This window comes from Balaenoptera borealis (genome assembly GCF_965194805.1).
Source record: "Balaenoptera borealis genome assembly, chromosome: 1".
Lineage (NCBI taxonomy): Eukaryota > Metazoa > Chordata > Mammalia > Artiodactyla > Balaenopteridae > Balaenoptera > Balaenoptera borealis.
Window position 1 is genome coordinate 161,860,596 of NC_138860.1, and position 21,796 is coordinate 161,882,391.

At 47.7% G+C, this 21,796-nt stretch overlaps 2 protein-coding genes across 7 annotated transcripts in view; both read left to right on the forward strand.

The window, feature by feature from the left end:
- Positions 1–6,607, forward strand: MYCL (MYCL proto-oncogene, bHLH transcription factor). The gene is made up of 3 exons (XM_082388917.1): positions 1–232; positions 591–1,095; positions 4,060–6,607. Exons 1-3 carry the CDS (start codon positions 152–154, stop codon positions 4,656–4,658), a joined length of 1,185 nt encoding a protein of 394 aa, XP_082245043.1. The 5' UTR covers positions 1–151; the 3' UTR covers positions 4,659–6,607.
- Positions 6,608–16,323: 9,716 nt separating this feature from the next.
- Positions 16,324–21,796, forward strand: part of TRIT1 (tRNA isopentenyltransferase 1) — a 43,337-nt gene continuing 37,864 nt past the window's right edge. For 3 of the 6 annotated variants that reach the window (XM_082388714.1, XM_082388713.1, XM_082388715.1), the window contains exon 1: positions 16,381–16,580. In XM_082388714.1, the coding sequence (XP_082244840.1) occupies positions 16,407–16,580 (174 nt within the window). In that variant the 5' untranslated portion in view covers positions 16,381–16,406. Of the gene's footprint in view, positions 16,581–21,796 lie in introns of all 6 variants that reach the window. The other 3 variants (XM_082388718.1, XM_082388716.1, XM_082388717.1) reach the window with 3 other exon arrangements.

The following is a 21,796-nucleotide window of genomic DNA, read 5'->3' on the forward strand; positions in this document are numbered from 1 at the left end:
GAGATATAAGGCAGCCAGGAAACAATGCGCCTGCATCTCGCGCTCCCGCGCCGCTCCCGGGAGCGTCCGGGCCGCCGTGCGCGAGCGAGGGCGGGAGCGCGCGCGGGAGGGGGCGAGCTCCTGAGTGTGGTCCGCGCGCTCGGTGGCGCGCATGTGCATGTGTGCGGGCTGCCGGGCTGCCCCGAGCCGGCGGGGAGCCGGTCCGCTCCAGGCGGTCGGCGGCGGGAGCGAGGTGAGGCTGCGGGCGGCCGGGGAACGGGCGCGGGTCCCGGGGAACGGGCTGCAGGCTGCCTTCTGGGCACAGCGCGCCCCCGCCCGGCCCGGCCGGGCCCTGGGAGCTGCGCTCCGGGCGGCGCTGGCAAAGTTTGCTTTGAACTCGCTCCCTGCTGCCTAGTCCGCGCGCTGTGACCGGCTTCCCTGGGCACGCTGACCCTCGGCCGGGCTGCCGGGTCGCGAGGGAAGGGCGCGGGCTCCAAGCCGAGAGATTGGAGAGGGACGAGAGCCTGGCAGCCAGCTGTGCTGGGGGACGGGGGGACGCCTCCCTCCCCGGGCCCGCACCCGGGTCAGCACGTCCCCCTTCCCTCCCGCAGGGAGCGGACATGGACTTCGACTCGTACCAGCACTATTTCTACGACTATGACTGCGGGGAGGATTTCTACCGCTCCACGGCGCCCAGCGAGGACATCTGGAAGAAATTCGAGCTGGTGCCGTCGCCCCCCACGTCGCCGCCCTGGGGCTCCGGTCCCGGCACCGGGGACCCGGCCCCCGGAATTGGCCCTCCAGAGCCGTGGCCCGGAGGGGGCGCCGGGGACGAGGCAGAATCCCGGGGTCACTCGAAAGCTTGGGGCAGGAACTACGCCTCCATCATCCGCCGTGACTGCATGTGGAGCGGCTTCTCGGCCCGGGAACGGCTGGAGAGAGCGGTGAGCGACCGGCTCGCTGCTGGCGCGCCCCGGGGGAACCCGCCCAAGGCGCCCGCCACCCTGGACTGCGCTCCCAGCCTCGAAGCCGGCAACCCGGCGCCCGCTGCCCCCTGTCCGCTGGGCGAGCCCAAGACCCAGGCCTGCTCGGGGTCCGAGAGCCCAAGCGACTCGGGTAAGGACAGCCCTGGGCCATCAAAGAGGGGGGCACCCCATGGGTGGCCAAACCTCTGCCGCTGAGGTCAGGCACTGGGTCTGCGCAAGCCCTTCCGCCACCTCCCCCTTCCTGTGGCTGAAGCTGCCGGTGTAGCCCCCAGCGGTGTCTGTCTGGCACGTGGGTGTGTTAGTAAACAGTTTGAAGAAGTGGCGTGGGAGCCAGCGTCCCTTTGATGATGATTGGAGCCCCAGGGGACAAGGGAGACAGGGAGACAGGCTGAGGCTTGGCGCTTAGGAGGACAATACGGGGATTGGACCATAGGGGATTTCTGTCCTCCTAAAGCTGGAAAGGGTCCCTTAAGTGTCACTCCAGGCATGAATTTTTTTTTTTTTTCCTGTCTCTTTCTCTGGGGAACTCACTCCCCTGAGGAGAGAAGAAGCTGAGGAGTCTTTGTGCAAAGCCAAAGCCTTCATCCTTTCAAAAACCTGGTCTCCTGCCTGGTTTACTTTCAAAAGACAATAATGGCTCCTCTTGCACCCCTACCCCTTACCATGTGTGCATCCACACCATCATCCATGAGACAGGTAGCGGAGGAATGACCACTCCCCATTAACAGATGGAAAACATGAGGCTTAGAATAGGAAATCACCAGAAGTGAACCCCAGCTTCCTGCCATCCAGCCAGCCTCTTTTGCTCAATCCTCCATCCCAACCAGGCACTTCTCTGAGGTTTAGAGGAACTTCGTGGTAGCTTATCTGAGAAGTGGTACATCTTGCCTTTTTGCTCTGGCCTGATGTGGGAAGGTGTTCCTCTAGGTCCCGCCCAATTCATCTGAGGGCTTTCAGCTGCTTCATTTGTATTCAGCACATGTTGGCTGGCCCCTACTTTGTGCTAAGCTCTGGGCTTGGTGCTGGGGTCACAGATACAGAGCCCCAGGTTCCCCTTCCCTATCCTTGAAGGCAAGTGTAAACCTCACTGAGGACAGCCTGCTGCATCCTGTGCCACCAGACTATGTTGTTCTTAGCCTAACCTCTTCTCAGAAGTGCCCATGAGAAATACTGGGGAGGGTTTTTTATAGGGTGCAAACTGAGGCTCGCATCGGGAAAATCAGGACTGAAACCTCACTGTAGCTTTTAAGAATAACTTACATGACCATTTAGAGGGAACTGGGGAATGAGTATGGAGGTTGTCATACACTTGAAGGTAAAAATAAGGATAACAAGAACCATTAAAAGTCAATTTTTTCGGTCCACTGTGTTAAGGTCATTTTTAACCTGCTTGCTTTCTACACCAAGACCTTCTGTTTGTTTAATGGCTGGAATGGGAACTTTGAGATCAAGAAACCAATAAAGATGTATCTCTACAAAGGCTGTTGGAGTGGTAGAATGGAAAGAGCATTGTTTTGGGAGTCTGGAGATCTTAGTTTGAGATCCAGAACGTTACAAAGGTGATGTGTAGACTTGGCTGAACTGGGTGTCAGTTTCTCCCTTTGCACATGGAGTATGACCTGATTGTCCAGCCGAGGACACTTCCTTGTCTGGGTAGAGTTAGACACTACTCTCCAAAAAGGAGAATCGTGTTGTACCTTATTTCTTCCTTAGGCAGAGCCTTCCGCAGCTATGAGGTTTAACCCTGAAATATTAAAGGTTTGGGATGTGGGGAAGCCTCCTGATTCATTTTCTCACCTGCCCTTTAACCTGAACCTGTTTGCGAGCTCCTGGTTCACTCATAGGCCACATGGCCCAGAACAAAATGCAACAGATTGCAAACAATGAGGGGGGTGGGAAGAGTGACTGACGGCAAAGCTCAGCCAATAGGGGCCAGGGGCTGGGTAAGACAGCCTTCAAAACACCGCTTAGCCAGCCAATCACAGGCCTTGGGGGCAGGAGGGCTGAATGGTCAGGTTTTATTAATGGAGAAATAATGCGATTGTCCACACAATGGAAGCCTTCCTGACAAAGGGGCTCAAGCATCCTGATATGCAAAAGAGGCCGAGAACTGAGCTCTTCTGTTGTCAGGCTGAAATGCATTAAGATGGCCTTCTATGCGGGGGCTGGAAAACATGTGTAGCAGGAAGGTTCTCCCCAAATTGTCCCTCTCCTGGTTGGGGTAACCTAAAAGACCTTGGAGCAAGGACATGGGGGCATGTCCAGGTGTTGCTAGTGTTTTGGCCCTTGTATCAGAACATTCCCATGCTGCTCAGTTCCTGCCCTGGCATAGGTAGCTTGGAAATGGTCGCTTGTACCTTTGTGAAGTTCCTGCAGCTTTTGCCGACCTGTGATTACAAATCCAACCCTCTTCTGGTCCAGGGAAGGGGGTGGGGCAGGCAACCTCTAAATGATGGATGACTCTAGAAACCCATTGAACCCAGGAGCAAAATGCTGCTAAGGCAAACCCTTTCCCTCCCCTCTGGGTGAGGAGCGATGGGTTGTAGCCCTCCCTTCTCCGACTCTTCAGCTGAAAGGGGCGGCAGAATAGAGAGGTGGGGGAATAATAGGATTTATAACTTGTGAAAAGTAACAATTCCCAAGTGCAGGCTGTGCTGGGCAGGAACAAAGGGCAGCTCTGCCCACAGACCCCTCATTTACAATTCTGATGGGGCATGAAAGAGCCCGACTGGGGAAGATCTTTAGAGCTAAACTTTGTCCCAGGCTGATAGCTCTTTTTCTCCATCCCCTCAGTGGGGGAGGGGAGAGCCTGTGCAGACTGGGGGCTGTTGGCTTGGGTCTGCCTTTTGTTCTTATCTAAGCCTTGCTGTGCAAAGAGAAATTGGAGAATATTTTCCTTCTTGCTTATTTCACCTCCTTTCCTTCACACTGCCCTTAGCCTCATTACAGATGAATCAGCTGTCTTTCTCCTCCCTTGAATTTGTTTATATCTAAATTGGGAAAATGTCACCTCCTTTCCCAAACTCCAATATAGGGTCTGAGTATGTGTTTCTCATGGGGTGTGTTTCTTCTGTTGATCTCTCTTCTTGGACAGAGGGTGAAGAAATCGACGTTGTGACTGTGGAGAAGAGACAGTCCCTGGGTGTCCGGAAGCCGGTCACCATCACGGTGCGAGCAGACCCTTTGGACCCCTGCATGAAACACTTCCACATCTCCATCCATCAACAACAGCACAACTATGCCGCCCGTTTTCCTCCAGAAAGCTGCTCCCAAGGAGAGGCTCCAGGGCGAGGGCCCCAAGAAGAGGGTCTAGAGAGAGATGTACCAGAGGAAAAGGAAGATGAGGCAGATGAAGAAATTGTGAGCCCCCCGCCTGTAGAAAGAGAGCCTCCCCAGTCCTGCCACCCCAAACCTGTCAGTTCTGACACGGAGGACGTGACCAAGAGGAAGAACCACAACTTCCTGGAGCGCAAAAGACGGAATGACCTCCGTTCCAGGTTCTTGGCCCTGAGGGACCAGGTGCCCACCCTGGCCAGCTGCTCCAAGGCCCCCAAAGTAGTGATCCTGAGCAAGGCCTTGGAATACTTGCAAGCCCTAGTGGGGGCTGAGAAGAGGATGGCTACAGAGAAAAGGCAGCTCCGGTGTCGGCAGCAGCAACTGCAGAAAAGAATTGCGTACCTCAGTGGCTACTAACTGACCAAAAAGCCTGACTGCTCTGTCTTAACAAAGACCCGAATTTATTTTTTAACCTCCCCTATTCCCCATAGGAATTTGCACATTTTGGTTCCAGTGGGACAGCCTGGACAGTAGATCCCAGAATGCATTGCAGCCGGAGCACACACAAGAAGGGCTTGCATTCTTGGAAACCTTGCAGCCCAGCTCTCCCTCTGCCCTGACTCATGGGAGCGCTGTGGCTTCTCTGACGCCTTTGGCTTCTCAGGCGGACAGCTGACTGAGGAGCCTTGGGGTCTGCCTAGCTCACGAGCTCCGAAGAAAAGCCCGACAGATGCTATGCAACAGGTGGTGGACGTTGTCAGGGGGCTCCAGCCTGCATGAAATCTCACACTCCGGATGAGCTTTAGGCTGGGAAAGGATGCTCCCACTGGTGTCTCTGGGGTGACACTGGGACAGCTGGGCCTGGACACACTCCCTGAGGCTCCTTTTTCCAGGAGACATACAAGCTGTCTTGGGTGAAGATGAGCTCGCAGACTTGATCAGCAGGGACCATTACCTCACTGTCAGACACTTTACAGTAGCTGAGGAGTTGGACACCTTTAATATATATATTCTGATGTTAAATGACACCCCTCCTCCCACCACTCTCCAGGCTGCGACCTTGAGAACATTTAAAGAGCTTGGCCTCTAGATTCTTTGTCTAAAAGCCCCCTGGGCCCTTTCCTCTGAGGGCAGAGACCATTCAGTCCTCACCAGGGACTTTTTTGTTTCCTTCTGCCTTTGTTATGCAATGGGCTCTAAGGCACCACCTTTCCCACAGGTCAGAAGTATTTCCCCGGAACACAGGACAAAGTGTCCCAGACTGTGGCCTGGGGAAGGCTTGGAGTCCTGGCTGTAAACCTGTTCCCTGCCCAGGTGTTTTCCATCTTAGAATCTTCTCAAAGCAGATGTCAGGCACCTGAGGAGGGAGAACTGTACCACTTCCTCTTTCCCACCTCCCTCTCGTCTCAATCCCTTACTGATAAGTTTGAAGTTCTACTAGGACCATGCAAACCTGTCCTTCTCATGCAACTCCAAGGAGCTTGCTGGCTCTGTAGCCACCCTTGGCCTTCTGCCAGCTTGACATGAGTCAGATCCTTTTCCCAGAATCTGGGCCTTACTGCAGTTCTTACTGGGAGAGCTGCTGGGACGCATCCAGAGCTCTGGAAGGCAGACTAGCTTCCTGGTGGGTTTTTAAGGAGCTTCCAGGAGCTCTGCTTAGTGGACCATGATGGATTTTTCCCCAGCTGGACTGAGCCTCTCCAAGTGGATTCCAGGCGCAGCCTCCATTCTGAGAAAGGCACCCAACCCAACAGGTGTCATGTGGGCAACCTCAGCAGCCCCTAAGCCTAGCCTGGAAGAAAGACCAGCCCCTCCAGAACTCTGCCCAGGGCAGCAGGTGCCTACTGGATGGGGGTTTGAAAGTAGGGGAAGGGAGGATGGTAGAGCACTATACGTGGCTCTGGGAAGCCAGTTGCTACTTCCAAACCTATTATGCATGAGGGTCTGTTCCTGAGGTTGCTCCCTGGCCTCAGAGAACCCCAGTGGAAGTTTGGAAAAAGCCTCCCTACCTTCTGGAGCATGGTTTTTGGGAGCCAACTGACTTCTGGAACTGTCTTTGGAGAACAGTTGAGATGTAGGTTACTGATGTCTCACCTGAATAGCTTGTGTTTTATGAGCTGCTGTTGGGTGTTATGCCAGGAGCAGTCTTCTTTTTTTTAATACTGTATTTTTGTATGCCTTTTGCAAAGTGGTGTTAATTGTTTTTGTACAAGAAAAAAGCTCTGGGGCAATTCTCCTGTTGCAAGAGTCTGATTTATTTTAAAAGGCAGGTTTACCTGAAATTTTGTATTTAGTTGTGATTACTGATTGCCTGATTTTAAAATGTTGCCTTCTGGAACATCTTCTAATAAAAGATTTCTCAAACATGTCAGAGTGGGGGCAGAGCTTATGCCCACCGCATCCCCCGGAACCAAGGAAAATTGTTTCAGGGTAGCCACGAGTGATCTCTAATCATGTTGCTAACCTGGTCACTCCACTTTGGGTTCCTGAAATGCCATTTCAGACATGTCTAAACAATGTAGGTTCAGTACTCGGTAAGCACTCTTGTGAATTGCAGAGTGCTGAATTTGTATTTTAGAAGGCTTGAAATCCCAGGGTTCCACCATTTACTCATCCTGTGCTTTTAGCTTTACCTAAAAGCTAAAAGCCCTAGTTTCCTTACTTGTAAAGTGGGGATAAATGCTACTTCACAAGGGGTTGGCAGGCATTAAATGAAGGATAAACTTTTTTTTTTTCTTTTTTCTTGTTTTTGGCCACACGGCTTGTGGGATCTTAGTTCCCTGACCAGGGATTGAACCTGTGGTCCCTGCAATGGAAGCGCAGAGTCCTAACCACTGGACCGCCAGGGAAGTCGCTTGCAGGATATCTTTTTTAAAATTCTATGAGAATTGGTGGTGTGATGTGATTTTTTTTTCTTTCTCCCTTGATTAATAAAGGAAAATGAAGGCTCCCTTTACCTCCCATAGTTCTCAGAAACTTGCCGTAAATGCAAGAGGGGAGAATTTATTTATTTATTTATTTATTTATTTATTTATTTATTTATTTATTTTATTTATTTATTTATTTATGGCTGTGTTGGGTCTTCGTTTCTGTGCGAGGGCTTATCTCTAGCTGCGGCAAGCGGGGGCCACTCTTCATCGCGGTGCGCGGGCCTCTCACTATCGTGGCCTCTCGTTGCGGAGCACAGGCTCCAGACGCGCAGGCTCAGTAGTTGTGGCTCACGGGCCTAGTTGCTCCGTGGCATGTGGGATCTTCCCAGACCAGGGCTCGAACCCGTGTCCCCTGCATTAGCAGGCAGATTCTCAACCACTGCGCCACCAGGGAAGCCCAAGAGGGGAGAATTTATTAATAGCCATTCCTGATGGAGCACTGCCTATGTCTAAGCACCCTGCTCCTTCCTACACGTTATGCCACACCAACCACGTGCCAAGGTCTACAGAAGAGGGAACTGAGGTTCTAAGAGTGAAACATAACTGCCCAGCATTACACAGCTAGTAAGTAAATGAGTTCAAGGGATTTGAAACCAGCTCTGCCTATCTGTAGAGCCGGAGGTGTGAACCACTGCATAATAATGATCAGCTTGTTTTGTTAGCATGGGGTGTGTGGAGGAAGTAGACAGGGGATTTCATCACTTAACTGCTTGCTGGAACTGTCTCTCTTTGGGGCCACTGTGCCTGCCACTTATTGGGATGAAGTGGAGCAAATGTTCCATGACCAGCCACTCTGCTGCATTTGTGGGCTGGGTAGATTCGTCTTGCCCCAGAGAGGCGCCTTCTGGGACTGTGAAAGGAAAAGAGTTGCTGTTCAGAAAGGCATGAGCATCATGGTGGGAGAAGGCCACTTTGTCTCATGTAATCCTGCTTTACAGCTGAGACCTGGGTCGGTTTTGCCCACCTGCACTCCTGCGAAGCCTGAGTTGAGTCCAAAAGCTACTATTGATGTAAATTCCTCACATTTACAAAGTGACCCTCATCACAACCTGGTAAATGAGCAATATCTGCCACTTGGTACTGGAGCCCCGACAGGTTTTTTTTTTTGGCTGCACTGTGCGGGCTTTCAGGATATTAGTTCCCCGACCAAGGATTGAACCCACACCCCCTGCAGTGGAAGCGCAGAGTCCTAACCACTGGACCACCAGGGAATTCCCCCAGACAGGTTTCTTGCTTAAGGTCACAGAACAGAATCCTAATCCCAAACCCAGTCTCCTGTCAGGTAAACTTCCCACTCCACCCCCACTGCCCCTACGTCCCCAAACCCACGGCATAAATAGCTGTTTGATAAAAACAGACTTGGATCACTGGGATTCTTTTCTTAAAACTCCATATCCCTCTTTCAGTTACAGTGGCTCTGTTCCCAGTGCGTTCATCCTTCCACTTGTCGAGAAACTAGTTTGTAGGGCTTCTCTCGCTTTACTAGACCTTGAAAGAATTCATGAGTCCTCAATAAAATCTTAGGGACTCCTAGGTACAGGCCCTAACGCTGATGCTGATGTTGTTTTACATATCTTAATTCTCACAATAACCTGGAGATCAGGGTGGTGTCAGCCCCATTTCACAGGTGAGCAAACTGAAGCTCAGAGATATTTAAGTCATTTGTCTGAGCCCAGGCAGCTAGTACCAACTGTCTGCCTCTAAGCTTCAGCTCCTTTGAGTCTGACTGTTGAGAAAGGAGTGGGAATAAAGCCATCTCCTGGGGGGAAGGGAGGGTGTTTCTGGAATGTGAAGTATTTTAAGCTCCTTCCTAGCTCACTTCTGCAGACTCCTACCTCTATCTTTGTCTGAAAATAGCCAGGAGATTATTCCTGGATTTCGGAGAACAATTTCTACAAATTAGGTTTTCCTCTGAATAGTACACCTAAGGGACTAAGTACACAACTCGGGGTTGTGGACGTAGACAATAAAGGACAGCTGAGAAGCCACACGTGGAGTGGAAAAGAAACGCCATCCTCTCTGTTAGACAATCAAAGGCTAAACTAAGTGCATAACTCCTGCCCCTATTGGCAGCTATTTTGGGGAACTGAGACAGGTTGAACTATCTCAAAAGTTCCGAATTTGTCTTAAGTGCCCCCTGGGGTCAGGACATTTCAGAATGTGCACATCAGAAGGAGAAGGGGGTGATGGGGATGGCTTTGTTGATGTGGAAGGTGATAGGGAGTGTGAAAGAGGATTCTAAGGATAAGATAACCAGTTGGGAGGTGACTGATGACTGGGTGACTGGGGAGGGTACAGGGGAGGTCTGTAAATGTGTCAGCTAAAGTTCCGTTGGGGTGTGGGCGTTTCTACTTTAAGCCCAGTGGACAGCTCTTCTTAATGTCTTTATTTAGAACTGCTGCCAAAGAGATCAACTGTATTAAGATTACCATTCTTTTGGAGAGCAAATCTAAATATGTTCTTAAAGTCTCTAATCAGGTGAGTTATTAAACAATTAGACTCAGTGCCAGGGGTCCAGTCGGTACCGGCCCAGGAAGTAAGTGTTGGATTGCCTCTAAACTTTGTGGGAAGCAGTATGGTTAAGTAGCCTCCCACACCCAACAGAGCTCCATTCCAAATCAGGCTCCGTATTTTCCAGCTTTGTGAGCTCAGACAAATTATTAACATCTCCCAGTCCCAGTTTCCACGTCTGTAAAACAGGTATAAATCATAGTACCTGCTTCTTTGGGTTGTTGTGAGCAATATTAAGTGCTCAGTAAATGATTAGTATTATTTAAACCATCTAACAAGCCACACAGATCAGTCATATTTGGAAGGTGATAGAAAGGATTGGTAAAATAAGAAATCTTCCCAGAAGGAGTACTTAAAGTAATCTGAAATGGACATATTAATGTCTCAAGAGGCAATAAATCATCAGGGAAGGAGTAGACAGGATTTTGGGAGACTGAGATGAACAGAGGAGTAAAGGGGGGCAAAGACCTGAGCCTCTGACTGGTCCACAGCATCTCGTGACCCATGGCAGGCAGGAGCTGTGAGTCTGTGATGCTGTCGCACATAAGGGCCCTCCATTGGTCCTTACTGGGCACTGCAGTGTCTTCAAACTGAGCTGGAGTCAATGACTCCATTCAGTCATTAAATCCTCTAATGCCTATTTTTGTTCAGGCGATGATCCTCGAACCTGAGTGGACCTTAAGAATCTATGCATCCCCGAGACCCTGATGTAGTAGGTCAGGACCAGGAATCTACATTGCTGACAAGCAAGCAGGGAGGTGGATTTCCTGAGGTCACACTTAGAAAAACATTGGAACAAGGGGTTGGAGCCATGTCCTGTGGAGATATAAAAATATTCACAGAAGGTGGTATAGATGGCATAGTAAAATGGTTAAGAACAGGGACTTGGGGTTACTACCTATGTGATGTTTGGGCGTATCACTCAACCCCCTTGAGTCCTAGAAGTTTCCTTCTTCTCTAAAATGGATATAATATTAACATCTACCTCATAGGACTGTTGCAAAGATTAAATAAGTTACTATATTTAAAGTGCTTAGGACTTCCCTGGTGGCGCAGTGGTTAAGAATCCATCTGCCAATGCAGGAGACACAGGTTTGATCCCTGGTCTGGGAAGATCCCACATGCTGTGGAGCAACAAAACCCATGCACCACAACTACTGAGCCTGCGCCCTAGAGCTCTCAAGCCACAATTACTGAAGCCTGTGCGCCTAGAGCCTGTGCTCCGCAACAAGAGAAGCCACCACAATGAGAAGCCCGCGCACTGTAACGAAGAGTAGCCCCCGCTCGCCGCAACTAGAGAAAGCCCACGCACAGCAACAAAGACCCAACGCAGCCAAATATAGATAAATAAATTAATTAATTAAAATAAAATAAAGTGCTTAGAATAGTGCCCACATAGTAAGAGCAATGATATATGAAGTGATGGTTCCTTATGGAAGTTTATGAGCGTGCAAACATGATCACAAAGTAAAACAATATGTGTCTCAGACAAGGGCTGCAAGCCTCAGAAGGGGAAGAGAGCACTTTGGAGTCGTCAAGAAAGTTCTTGTTGGAGATACTGTGACTTTAACTGGAAATACGAGTTCCAGGAGTATTTGGCTAGGTGAAGAGGAAGAAGGTGTTCTAAGCTAAGGGAATAGCTATGCGGAAGAGAGGATTGGGAAGGTTGTGTGGAATCTGGGGAAGGGGGAGGAATCTGGTCTGATTTGCAGGCCAGGTGGTCTCATTTTTACAAAACAAGAGGGGTTGCACTGGATTTCTAAGAGGATCTTTTTGCCACAAACATCCTCTGTGATTCTGTGAAATAGGGAAGTCAGGAAAAGAAACTGATTGTGGTTTGGGACACAATGAGATTGAGGTAATGGGGTCATTCAAAATAGAGCACCCAACAGGAAGTTGCAAATGTGACATTAAAGCTTTAGAAAGGGGGTTGAAATGAAGATACAGATTTGAGACTCATCAATATATGAAGATGATGAAGGCCCACAGTGCCAATCCACAAGAAAGAGAAAGGGCCAGAGAAGTAGAGGAGAGGGATTGAAGGAGCCATGAGATTAGAACCGGAAAGGACCTCTGATGGTTCTGCATCTTTTCCCCTTTTGCACCTCCCCACTCTGATTTTGCAGCCTTCGGGGATCCCTGTGCCTGTGTAGGCTCTCTTGGAGATCTGAGAAGGCAGGAAGTGAGCTCTCTTTGAGAACATTCTGGTGTGCTCTGGAGCAAACTCTTTAACTCAACTTTAGGAGTTACAGAAACCATGGTAACTCCATGGTTTATGGTGAGCTCTACTCTCTTCTTCCCCTCACTTGTTTTGAGCCATTCCGATGCTCCTAGATTTGAATTGGCCAATCACCAATGGCAACAGTAATGGAAACAGCCATTCACCAAACCAGTAGAAGGTGTTGTGATTACTCACAGGCACTGTACTGGGTTGTATATTGCCCCCACTAAATTCATGACTATCCAGAACCTGTGAATGTGACCTTCTTTGGAAATATGGTCTTTGCAGATATAATCAAGTTAAGATGAGGTCATACTGGATTAGGGTGGGCTCTAATCCAATGACTGGTGTCCTTAAGAGAGGGAAATTCTAGGGCTTCCCTGGTGGTGCAGTGGTTAAGAATCTGCCTGCCAATGCAAGGAACACGGGTTTGAGCCCTGGCCTGGGAAGATCCCACAAGCCGCAGAGCAACTAAGCCCATGCGCCACAACTACTGAGCCCACGTGCCACAACTACTGAAGCCTGCGCGCCTAGAGCCCATGCTCCGCAACAAGAGAAGCCACTGCAATGAGAAGCCTGCGCATTGCAACGAAGAATAGCCCCCGCTCGCCGCAACTAGAGAAAGTCCGTATGCAACAACGAAGACCCAACACAGCCAAATATGAAAGAAACAAACAAATAAATAAATACATTTATTTAAAAAAAAGAGAGAGAGAGAGAGGGAAATTCTCGGACAGAGACACACATACAACAGAGAAGATGGCCATGTGAGATAGGCAGGATTGGAGTCATCCTGCCGCAAACCAAGGAATGTCAAGGATTCCCAGCAACCACCAGAAGCTAGAAGAGGCAGGGAAGGATTCTTCCCTAGAGGGGAAGCATGGGAGTGTGGCCCTACCAATGCACTGATTTTGGGCTTCTAGGCTCCAGAACTGTGAGAGAATACATTTCTGTTTTTTTAAGCCACCCAGTTTGTGGTAATTTGTTATGGTAGTCCTAGGAAACAAATACAGGCACCAAGTTCATAATGAAATATTCCTGCATGAAACATTTTTTATTTGGGGTGCCTAATTAGGATGGGGGTCAGGCTGCAAAGGCACTTTGCTTTTTTGTTTTAATTTGTGATTTAAAAAAAAATTTTTTTTTGGCTGTGCGGTTTGCAGTATCTTAGTTCCCTGACCAGGGATTGAACCCGGGCCCCCAGCAGTGGAAGCACAGAGTCCCAACCACTGGACTGCCAGGGAATTCCCGGCACTTTGGATTGTACCAAAAAGCTAGTGTTTATCTTTGACCCAACTTTCTTCTCTTACCTTGGGAACAGATGCTTCAGGCCTTCCATGGCATATACCTCCTCCTTTCCATGTCACAGCATCCTGTAGAATTCCAAAAAGTTCAAACTTTCTGGATGCTCCATTTTGAATGACCCTTCCACTCTAATGGCTTCACCTTTATCTTCTCCCTATGTTTCTTTCTTTTTGTAAAAAATTTTTTAATTGGGTCATCACCTAGATTTCCCCTCTACCTTTCTGCACTTTTCCCTTTCTCCTTTTCTGCCATGTTCCCATGCCCATTCCACCCCACGTACTGCTCTCAATTTCCTAAAGAATGTGAGGCAACCTAGAGGTTGCCCATCCTGACTACCCATCTGCCCTAGGGTACAGCACACCCACACTGGCGGTAACAATTAGGTGGCTGACTGTGGACTTTCAGAAGGGCAGGCAAGAATTATTACCCTCCAAGTAATTTGAGTCTCCCTAGTACCTCATTCCTGCATTTTAGACATGCTCTTCCAGACTGAACGTATCCCAGCATTTTTGCCTTGTAAACTAGATTTTTTTTTTTTTTAGATTTTTTTTTTTAACCCCAAATAATCTGTAAGCAGTGGAGTGTGTTGAGATGGGCTTCTGCATCCTCACCTCTAGATATACACATACACTTTGAGTGAGAGACTCCCTTTCCTGTTGAGCTACCTTTCAGAATAAGCTATTTCCCATCTGGCCTCATACAAGGCAGAGAGGGGTCAGGGCTAATACCTGGGCATGACCACAAATAGCTTTTCTGACTCCCTTTTGCCGCCTTTTGTCTCCTTATTACCCTGCAAAGCTGCACATTAGAGGGTTTTATGTTGTTTTTTATAAATACTTATTAACTCTTGATCATAGACTTCAATTTCCCAATTTTCCCTTGAACTTAATCTCTCTAATTAGGATTTCAAGTTACAGATTATCTTTCAGGAACTATTCTTAGTATAATTTAGAGTTCAGAAGATCATTAGCGAGACAGAGGTACAAATAAAATAGCCTAAAGGTATTAAAAAAATATGTTCCCATTCTCCTTTGGTGGGGCTGGCAGAACTACAATGAATGGAAATGGTATGATGTTTTTTTCTCACTTCTCCTCATTTGTTTTGGACCACAGGCTCCATTCTGATTTAGGAGTCTTTCCTGCTCAGTATTTCAGTGATAATTCTCCCCATGGTCTACAGGATCCCTGTTCTCTTTGTTTCTATAGCAACAGTCCTGTGTTGCTTGGCTAGAAGCAATTTTCTGCTGCTGTGGTGAAGCCCCATTTTTTCATTCCTTGCTCCCCAGTTGCCTTGGTAACCAGCCTCTCCCTCTTCTGGTCTCTCAGTGGTAAATTCCACCACCACCACCCCCCTTCTCTCTCTCTTTCTCTCTCTCATAACAGTCACCTGGTCATGACTTGGACAGTACTTTCCCATCTGTGAGTGAGCCTCCTCTGTCATGGTCAGATTGTCATCATGAAATTAGCCTCCCTTTTGCTTTATTTGCATCATTTCTCCGGCCTGCCTTCTTTCTGCTTGTTGTCAAGGTAACCGTACCCTCGGAAAATCTGCAGGCAAAGGCTCTACAGTTAACAACCATCATGTGAGAGTGTCTGCCAATATGTGGCCACACATCTTGATTTTAAAACCAGCCCCAGGCGGGTACCACAAATTGGAGAGAACAAGGCTTTTGATCAAAGCAGGCTGGATTGAGAAAAGGAGGTACAAGGACCCTGGGATACATGTGACTACAAGGTGTAGGCTGGGTCTGCAAGAATGGCCATTATGCCAGGGGTGATCCAAGTGATTGAGAAATGTATTTATTGGCAGTCATTCAGGGCAGGCCTATCATATTCTCTAACCGTCCAGGGGTGATTCCTCTGACCCAAGGGTGATATGACCTGAGAGCTAGGCAGAGCCAGGTAGTAATCTCAGGCAGAAAGCAATTAAGACTCTTAAACTGGCTAACAAAGGGTTAGTAGAATAGGTATTTAGGCACTTTCACACATTACTGAAAATTCCTCTGCCCTTAGGCTGCTGCTCTAACCTCTTTAGTAAGGCAGATGGGGTGTTACTATTATAATACAAAGTGTTTAACAAATGGTGGTGATTATGTGCCAGGGCGTTGTAGCAGGCACTTTTCAGGCATTACTTCATTTTCTCCTTATGGCAGTCCTGAGAGGTACTTAAGGATGAGAAAACTGAGGCTAAGTGAATTGTGTGAAGTCACTCAGCTGATAAGTGGCAGAGTTGGGATTCGAACCCATGTTCATCTGGTTCCAAAGTTCTTTTTTCTTGGCCACACGCCACATGCAGGATCTTAGTTGCCCAACCAGGGATCCAACCCGTGCCCCCTGCAGTAGAAGCGCGGAGTCTTAACCACTGGACCGCCAGGGAAATCCCCCATAGCCCTTTTTTAAAGGTTGTGTAGTCTCCAGAATTTTGGTCCTCTCTGGACCTAGTTTTCCCCACCCCCACTTTAATCTGAGGGTTGCTACTATTTTATCCTTTCTGCCTTCCTTATTTTTTCTCTTTGTATGTTGTGGGTTGTTTACTTGCTTGTTTTTTTATCTGTTCTCACCCCATCTCTTGCATCCTTTTGCGAAATAGATGAAAAATCTTGTTCTGCCTTCTGACTGTGTCTCAGTTTGAGTTGTTGGATGAAAACATTAGAGCAGCCGCCCTTGCCTGAGAACTGGGTAGATCTGATCCTGGTGAATGCCACACCTCTGAGCTCACTGGCTGTAGCACTAGATATGCAAGCCATTCTCCCCTCTATTAACAATTATTGGGTGTCTGTTCGGTATCAGGTACTGTACTGGAGATACAGTAGTGACCTAGGCAGAATCTGTTCCTTGCCTTTATAGAACTAACAGTCTGGAGAGAAAGTCAGACAATGGACAAGAGGTCAATATATAATTTCATATTGTAATTAGCGCTATGAAGAAAAAGAACTGGGCACCGTGGAAGAGAGAATAATACGGATAGATCTATTTCAGATACGACTGACATGCCCCACTTAAGAGAGGAGGTAGTTGAGGTTCTCACATCAGCAGCAAGTTGATGGCAGTCACAGCGGGAGCTTCTGAGCGTGGGGACCTGGGTCCCTCACCTCCTTCCTCCCTCCGCACCCTCCCTTCAGAGCCCGAGGTCCGCGCAGGCGCACTGACGGTTGCCATGGGGACAGCTGCTCCTGCGCAAGCGTAGACTTCTTTAAGATGGCGGCGGTGGCGGCTGCACGAGCTGTGTCTGCGGGCCCTGGGCTCCGGGGCCTGAAACGGACACTGCCTCTTGTAGTAATTCTCGGGGCCACGGGCACCGGCAAATCCACGCTGGCGTTACAGCTAGGCCAGCGGCTCGGTGGCGAGATCGTCAGCGCTGACTCCATGCAGGTATGACAGTGCGGCTGTCCCCAGCCTGGTAAACCGGAGGCCGTGCGTGGGGCTCTGGCTGAGTGGATACCCTGTCGCTTGGTGGTAGTGGTTGAACCCCGAGGCTTGTGGGGCGGAGGGGGCCGGGCAAGGGCACCCATTATTCCTAGGCGCCCACCATATGCCGGACATCGTGCCAGGTGTTTCACTGCCATCATCTCATTTACTTCTCACGATATTACTGTTTGGTGTAGGTACTGTTATTATCTCCATTTACCGATGAGGGAATTCACCTAGGGAGGTGAAACGACTATCTCTGTGTCACCAAGCAAATACGTGAAGATGGTATTTGAACCTACAAGGTTGACCTATAGGTATCCATTATATACCTTTTGAAGGAAAATTATTCCAGAGCGGTTGCTATTTAGAGTTCCCAGCGACACCAGGATAAATCATTTACCATCTACGAGTGTCTGCTGAGGGAATGAAGTTGGGTGGATAGTCAGGAGACCTGGATTCTCCTCCCTCATCTGCCATCGGCCACGTGACCTAAACAGTGTCGGTTTTGGGGGACGTTATTTATCTGTGAAGTGGAGAAAATGCCGCCTACTTCACAGGGCTCTGGTGCTTCATAAGTGAGAACATGAGTGTTAGAAAGAAGAGCAGGGTGGCCTGTCCTGAAAAAGTCCAGGCACTTGGCAAATGCTTTATGATGCTGAGATTTTCAACTTACCGGCTGATGGGAATCAGGAGGCTTTGCCCTCTTCCTTGAGCCACAGGGAGGCCCAGAAGGAGTGTGTACACATCACACCTGGGAGCATTTGTGCTCCGATTGAGGATGGGTGACATTTGGGGTAAATCTCCGATGGAGGAATTACAAGTTAAGAGTTTTCACAGTGTAAATGAGGTGCTCGGTGAAATGCCTGGTGCTGAACCTAGCACCTGATGGGTATTCAGCAAGGACGGGCAGTCCTTCTCCCCACTGTATCCCGTAAACTCTGGGCATGGTTTCCACCCTCATTAGTTCATGTGGTATGACACGACCATCAACACACATCAGATGATTAGGATAATTCAACAAATCTTTGTTCACAACCTCTACTTTGTGCTGGCTTTGAGAGGCAGACTTTAGCTCAAATCCCAGCCTTGCCTTTTCTAAGATATGCAACCTCAGCCTGACCTCTTCATGTCTTCGTTTCTTCTGTAAAATGGGAAGAATAATATCAATAACACGATATTATTGTGATGGTTAAACGAGATTAAATATGTAAAGCACTTAATACAATATCAGGCACATAGTAAGTGCTAAAAATATGATTAGGTGCTATTTTCTGCAAGGCCCTTTTGGAGAGACAAAACTGCAATCCCTATCTTCAAGGAGTTTTAGTCCAGATAAACATGAAACAAAGCAAGTTAATACGTGTTTTTGTTTTTGTTTTTTAATTTTGTTTATTTATTTTTATTTATGGCTGTGTTGGGTCTTCGTTTCTGTGCGAGGGCTTTCTTCAGTTGCAGCAAGCGGGGGCCACTCTTCATCGCAGTGCGCAGGCCTCTCTGTCGCGGCCTCTCTTGTTGCGGAGCACAGGCTCTAGACGCGCAGGCTCAGTAGTTGTGGCTCACGGGCCTCGTTGCTCTGCAGCATGTGGGATCTCCCCAGACCAGGGCTCGAACCCGTGTCCCCTGCATTGGCAGGCAGATTCTCAACCACTGCGTCACCAGGGAAGCCCCAATACGTGTTTGAAGTGAGTTATTAATGATGCTTTGCAAGGGGCGGGGATGGGAGGTGGGGAGGAGAGAGACTGCAGTGTTAGATGTTATGATAAACCATAGAATTTCTGAGAAGAGAGAAATCAGTGAAAGCTGATATAGTCATGGAAAGCTCTGTGAAAAGGGACTTGAAGGATAGGTGAGTTTTAGATAGATAAAGAAGAAAAGGCATTGTATCAAAGGAGGGAATGTGAATGAAGATTTAGAAGGTGAAATGAGCTTAGTGTGCATGTAAGACAGTGAAAGGAGACTATTTAACAGGTATTGTAGATATTGTGGAATGGGGGATGAGTAACATGATGAAGACTGTGTAAGAAGCATTCATTTGTGAGCAGTTTGCCGATGAATTGGATTTGGGGGTGGGTGGGAGGGGCATACCAAAAAAAAATCCAAGAATGTAGTAATAATAGATCTTTGGCTTGATACTTCCGAGACTTGGGTAATATGGGCTTCAGTAAGATGGCATTTCACTGATAATATCTAAGGTCCATTGCAGTCTTAATGTTCTGTAATTTTGGGCTGGTATGTTAGTGGGAATGAATGGAAGAGAAAGATGTAACATTTTGAAGGTAGTATCATGTTACAGTATGAGTTGGTCACTGATTGTGGAAAGAAGAGAGCAGTGCACACAGTGTGTTTCAGGTTTGTGTGCCTGGGAGAGTATGGTGAGCCTGGAAGTCAGGAAGATCTGGTGGGGCACAGTGGAGGTGGCAGCAGGACATCCATGGGGAAAGTCTAGTGGGTGTGTGAAGAATGCAGCAGGTGTGATCCTACGTTAGGACGCTTACACTCAGAGGTTCCCTCTGCCTGGTGGAATCTCTTCCCCTACATAAGCGTGTGGCTTGCTTCCTCTCTTTGTTCAGGTCTTTACTTAGATGTCATCTTATTGAGGCCTCTGACAATCCTATTTAAAACAACACAACACACTGTTGCTCCCTGTTTCTGGCTCTTCCTCATGTACCACACATAGTCCTTGTCAGGAAAGCATTCTCAATAAAACATCTTAATTTTACAAATATTTTTAAGTAAATTAGCGGCTTCTAGCAATAAGGATTGGTTATAGCTCTGTAATTGCTGTTATCCATTATTCAGAAATGTTTCTTCACTCATAGCTGTGTACCATAAGGTTGAGCTTGCTAGAGGTCTTGCTCGATATGAAATAGGCCACATCAGTTAGACACTTTGTGCCTTATATAGTGCTGATGGTATGGTAGATCCTTAACATTTGATGAAACATTTGTTGACCTGTCTTATCAAAATGGCACATCATGATCCATTTCGATTCTTCCTGTGGTTATAAATAACTAGAATATGAAAATTAAATTTCTTTCATCCTTGGGATGCCGTGAGGATTAATTAATGTGTGAAAAACACTTTGAAGATAATTGAGCTTTCTGAACTGGCAGTAGGTTGTGTTTAATATTCATAACATGGATATATTCCTCTCAGACCCGTTGGAAAACTTTGACCTTTGATTTTTACTTTTCAGTTCAAATAATGAAATAAAGTATCTCTGCCCTATTCACTGTGGGTATACGCAGTTCTTCATTTCTCCCTTTGCTCACCATGCTCCTGGTAGGGTAGTGCTACTCTGCTTGTTTTTTAGCCAATGGAAGGAGATAATGCTTTTCAGTGACTTGAGGTTGACTCAGAAAATTTTCGTAAGCATGTGAACAAATGACATTCTTTTTTTTTTAAATATATATATATATTTTTAAACAATGAAACACTTTTTTAAAAAATTAATTAATTAATTAATTAATTTTTGGGTGTGTTGGGTCTTCGTTTCTGTGCACGGGCTTTCTCTAGTTGCGGCAAGCGGGGGCCACTCTTCATCGCTGTGCGCAGGCCTCTCACTATCGCGGCCTCTCTTGTTGCGGAGCACAGGCTCCAGACGCGCAGGCTCAGTAGTTGTGGCTCACAGGCCCATTTGCTCCGCGGCATGTGGGATCTTCCCAGACCAGGGCTCGAACCTGTGTCCCCTGCATTGGCAGGCAGATTCTCAACCACTGCGCCACCAGGGAAGTCCCAACAAATGACATTCTTAATGTTGGAGTTAACCAGCTTCTTTTTTTTTTTTTTAAATAAATTTATTTATTTATTTATTTTTGGCTGTGTTGGGTCTTTGTTGCTGCACACAGACTTTCTCTAGTTGCAGAGAGCGGGGGCTACTCTTTGTTGCAGAGCACGGGCTCTAGGCGCACGGGCTTCAGTAGTTGTGGTGCTCGGGCTTAGTTGCTCCGCGGCATGTAGGATCTTCCCGGACCAGGGCTCGAACCCATGTCCCCTGCATTGGCAGGCAGATTCTTAGCCACTGCACCACCAGGGAAGTCTCTAACCAGCTTCTTAAAAGAACTTTTTCAGCTTTAGTTAAATCCACAGGCAGAATAATAACTTAAATTTGAATAGCACTGTTTATAAAATGCTTACATATGCTTTTTTATCCTCACAATATCCTTGTAAGGTAGACATTATTATCACTTCACGGTTAAGGAAACAGGTACAAGGTCTTACAGTAAGTAGCAGACCCGGAGTTGGACATAGGTCTCTACTTTCCATGCTCAGTGCCTGCCTTATCTATACACAAAGTTATCCCTTTAGATGAGGCAGGAGCTGTGGAATTCAATTATTAAGAGAGTATTTCTTAACTTGTATGACACTCATCCTTCATAGGAGTGTGCTACATTTTGATCAGGATATAAAATGTATTTTAGGATTCATATTGTGGATCTTAGTGTGAATTCATAATGATCTCTCTCAAGTTGAGTGTTGAGCTGAGTGTTGGCCAAGTGATGCATTGCTAGGGGGTTGAAACTTACTGCAGCTGAGATATAATTTAATGTCAGTAATTCGAAGATAGCGAAGGCAGTGTTTAGTGGAACAGAGGGAAACTAGGCCTTGTGGAGAGCCTAGACTGAGCAGTAAACTTCCTTGTGACAGCCACGCAGACTAAAGGGGGACCAAATGGAAAGTGGATAATTAGAAAGGTTTTTCAAGTTTCCAGATTGATCTTTCTAAAAACCAGTATTTGAATTTTAATAATCTCTTTTGGAATGCTGCCCAGAATTTTGTATTTCAGAATTGTACCAGTAACTCAGAAAGGATTGTAAAACACTGCCTTAAATCTTAAATTCTCTTGCACCTCATACTTCTTTTGTCATCCCTTTGTCCTACCTTAACTGTAGGGTCATCCCAAGGCAATCCCGGCAGGGCACTTCCCATCCAGGGAAAGTGCTTGTTTTTTGTAAACACTGAAGAAGTAAGTGCTCTAAGTATTGAGGTAGCTTCTTTGAGATAAAACCCCAATGGGGTGTTGAGGGTAGTGTGTCTAGGGTGATAATATTGTCAGGGAACATAGTAGCCAATGACTTGCTTTTGTAGCCATGTGGCACCTAAGGTCCTGCCTGGCCTGTCACTTCTCATTCTTGTGTCAGTGGTCTGTTGAGTGGGAAGTCAGAACTAACTTTCTG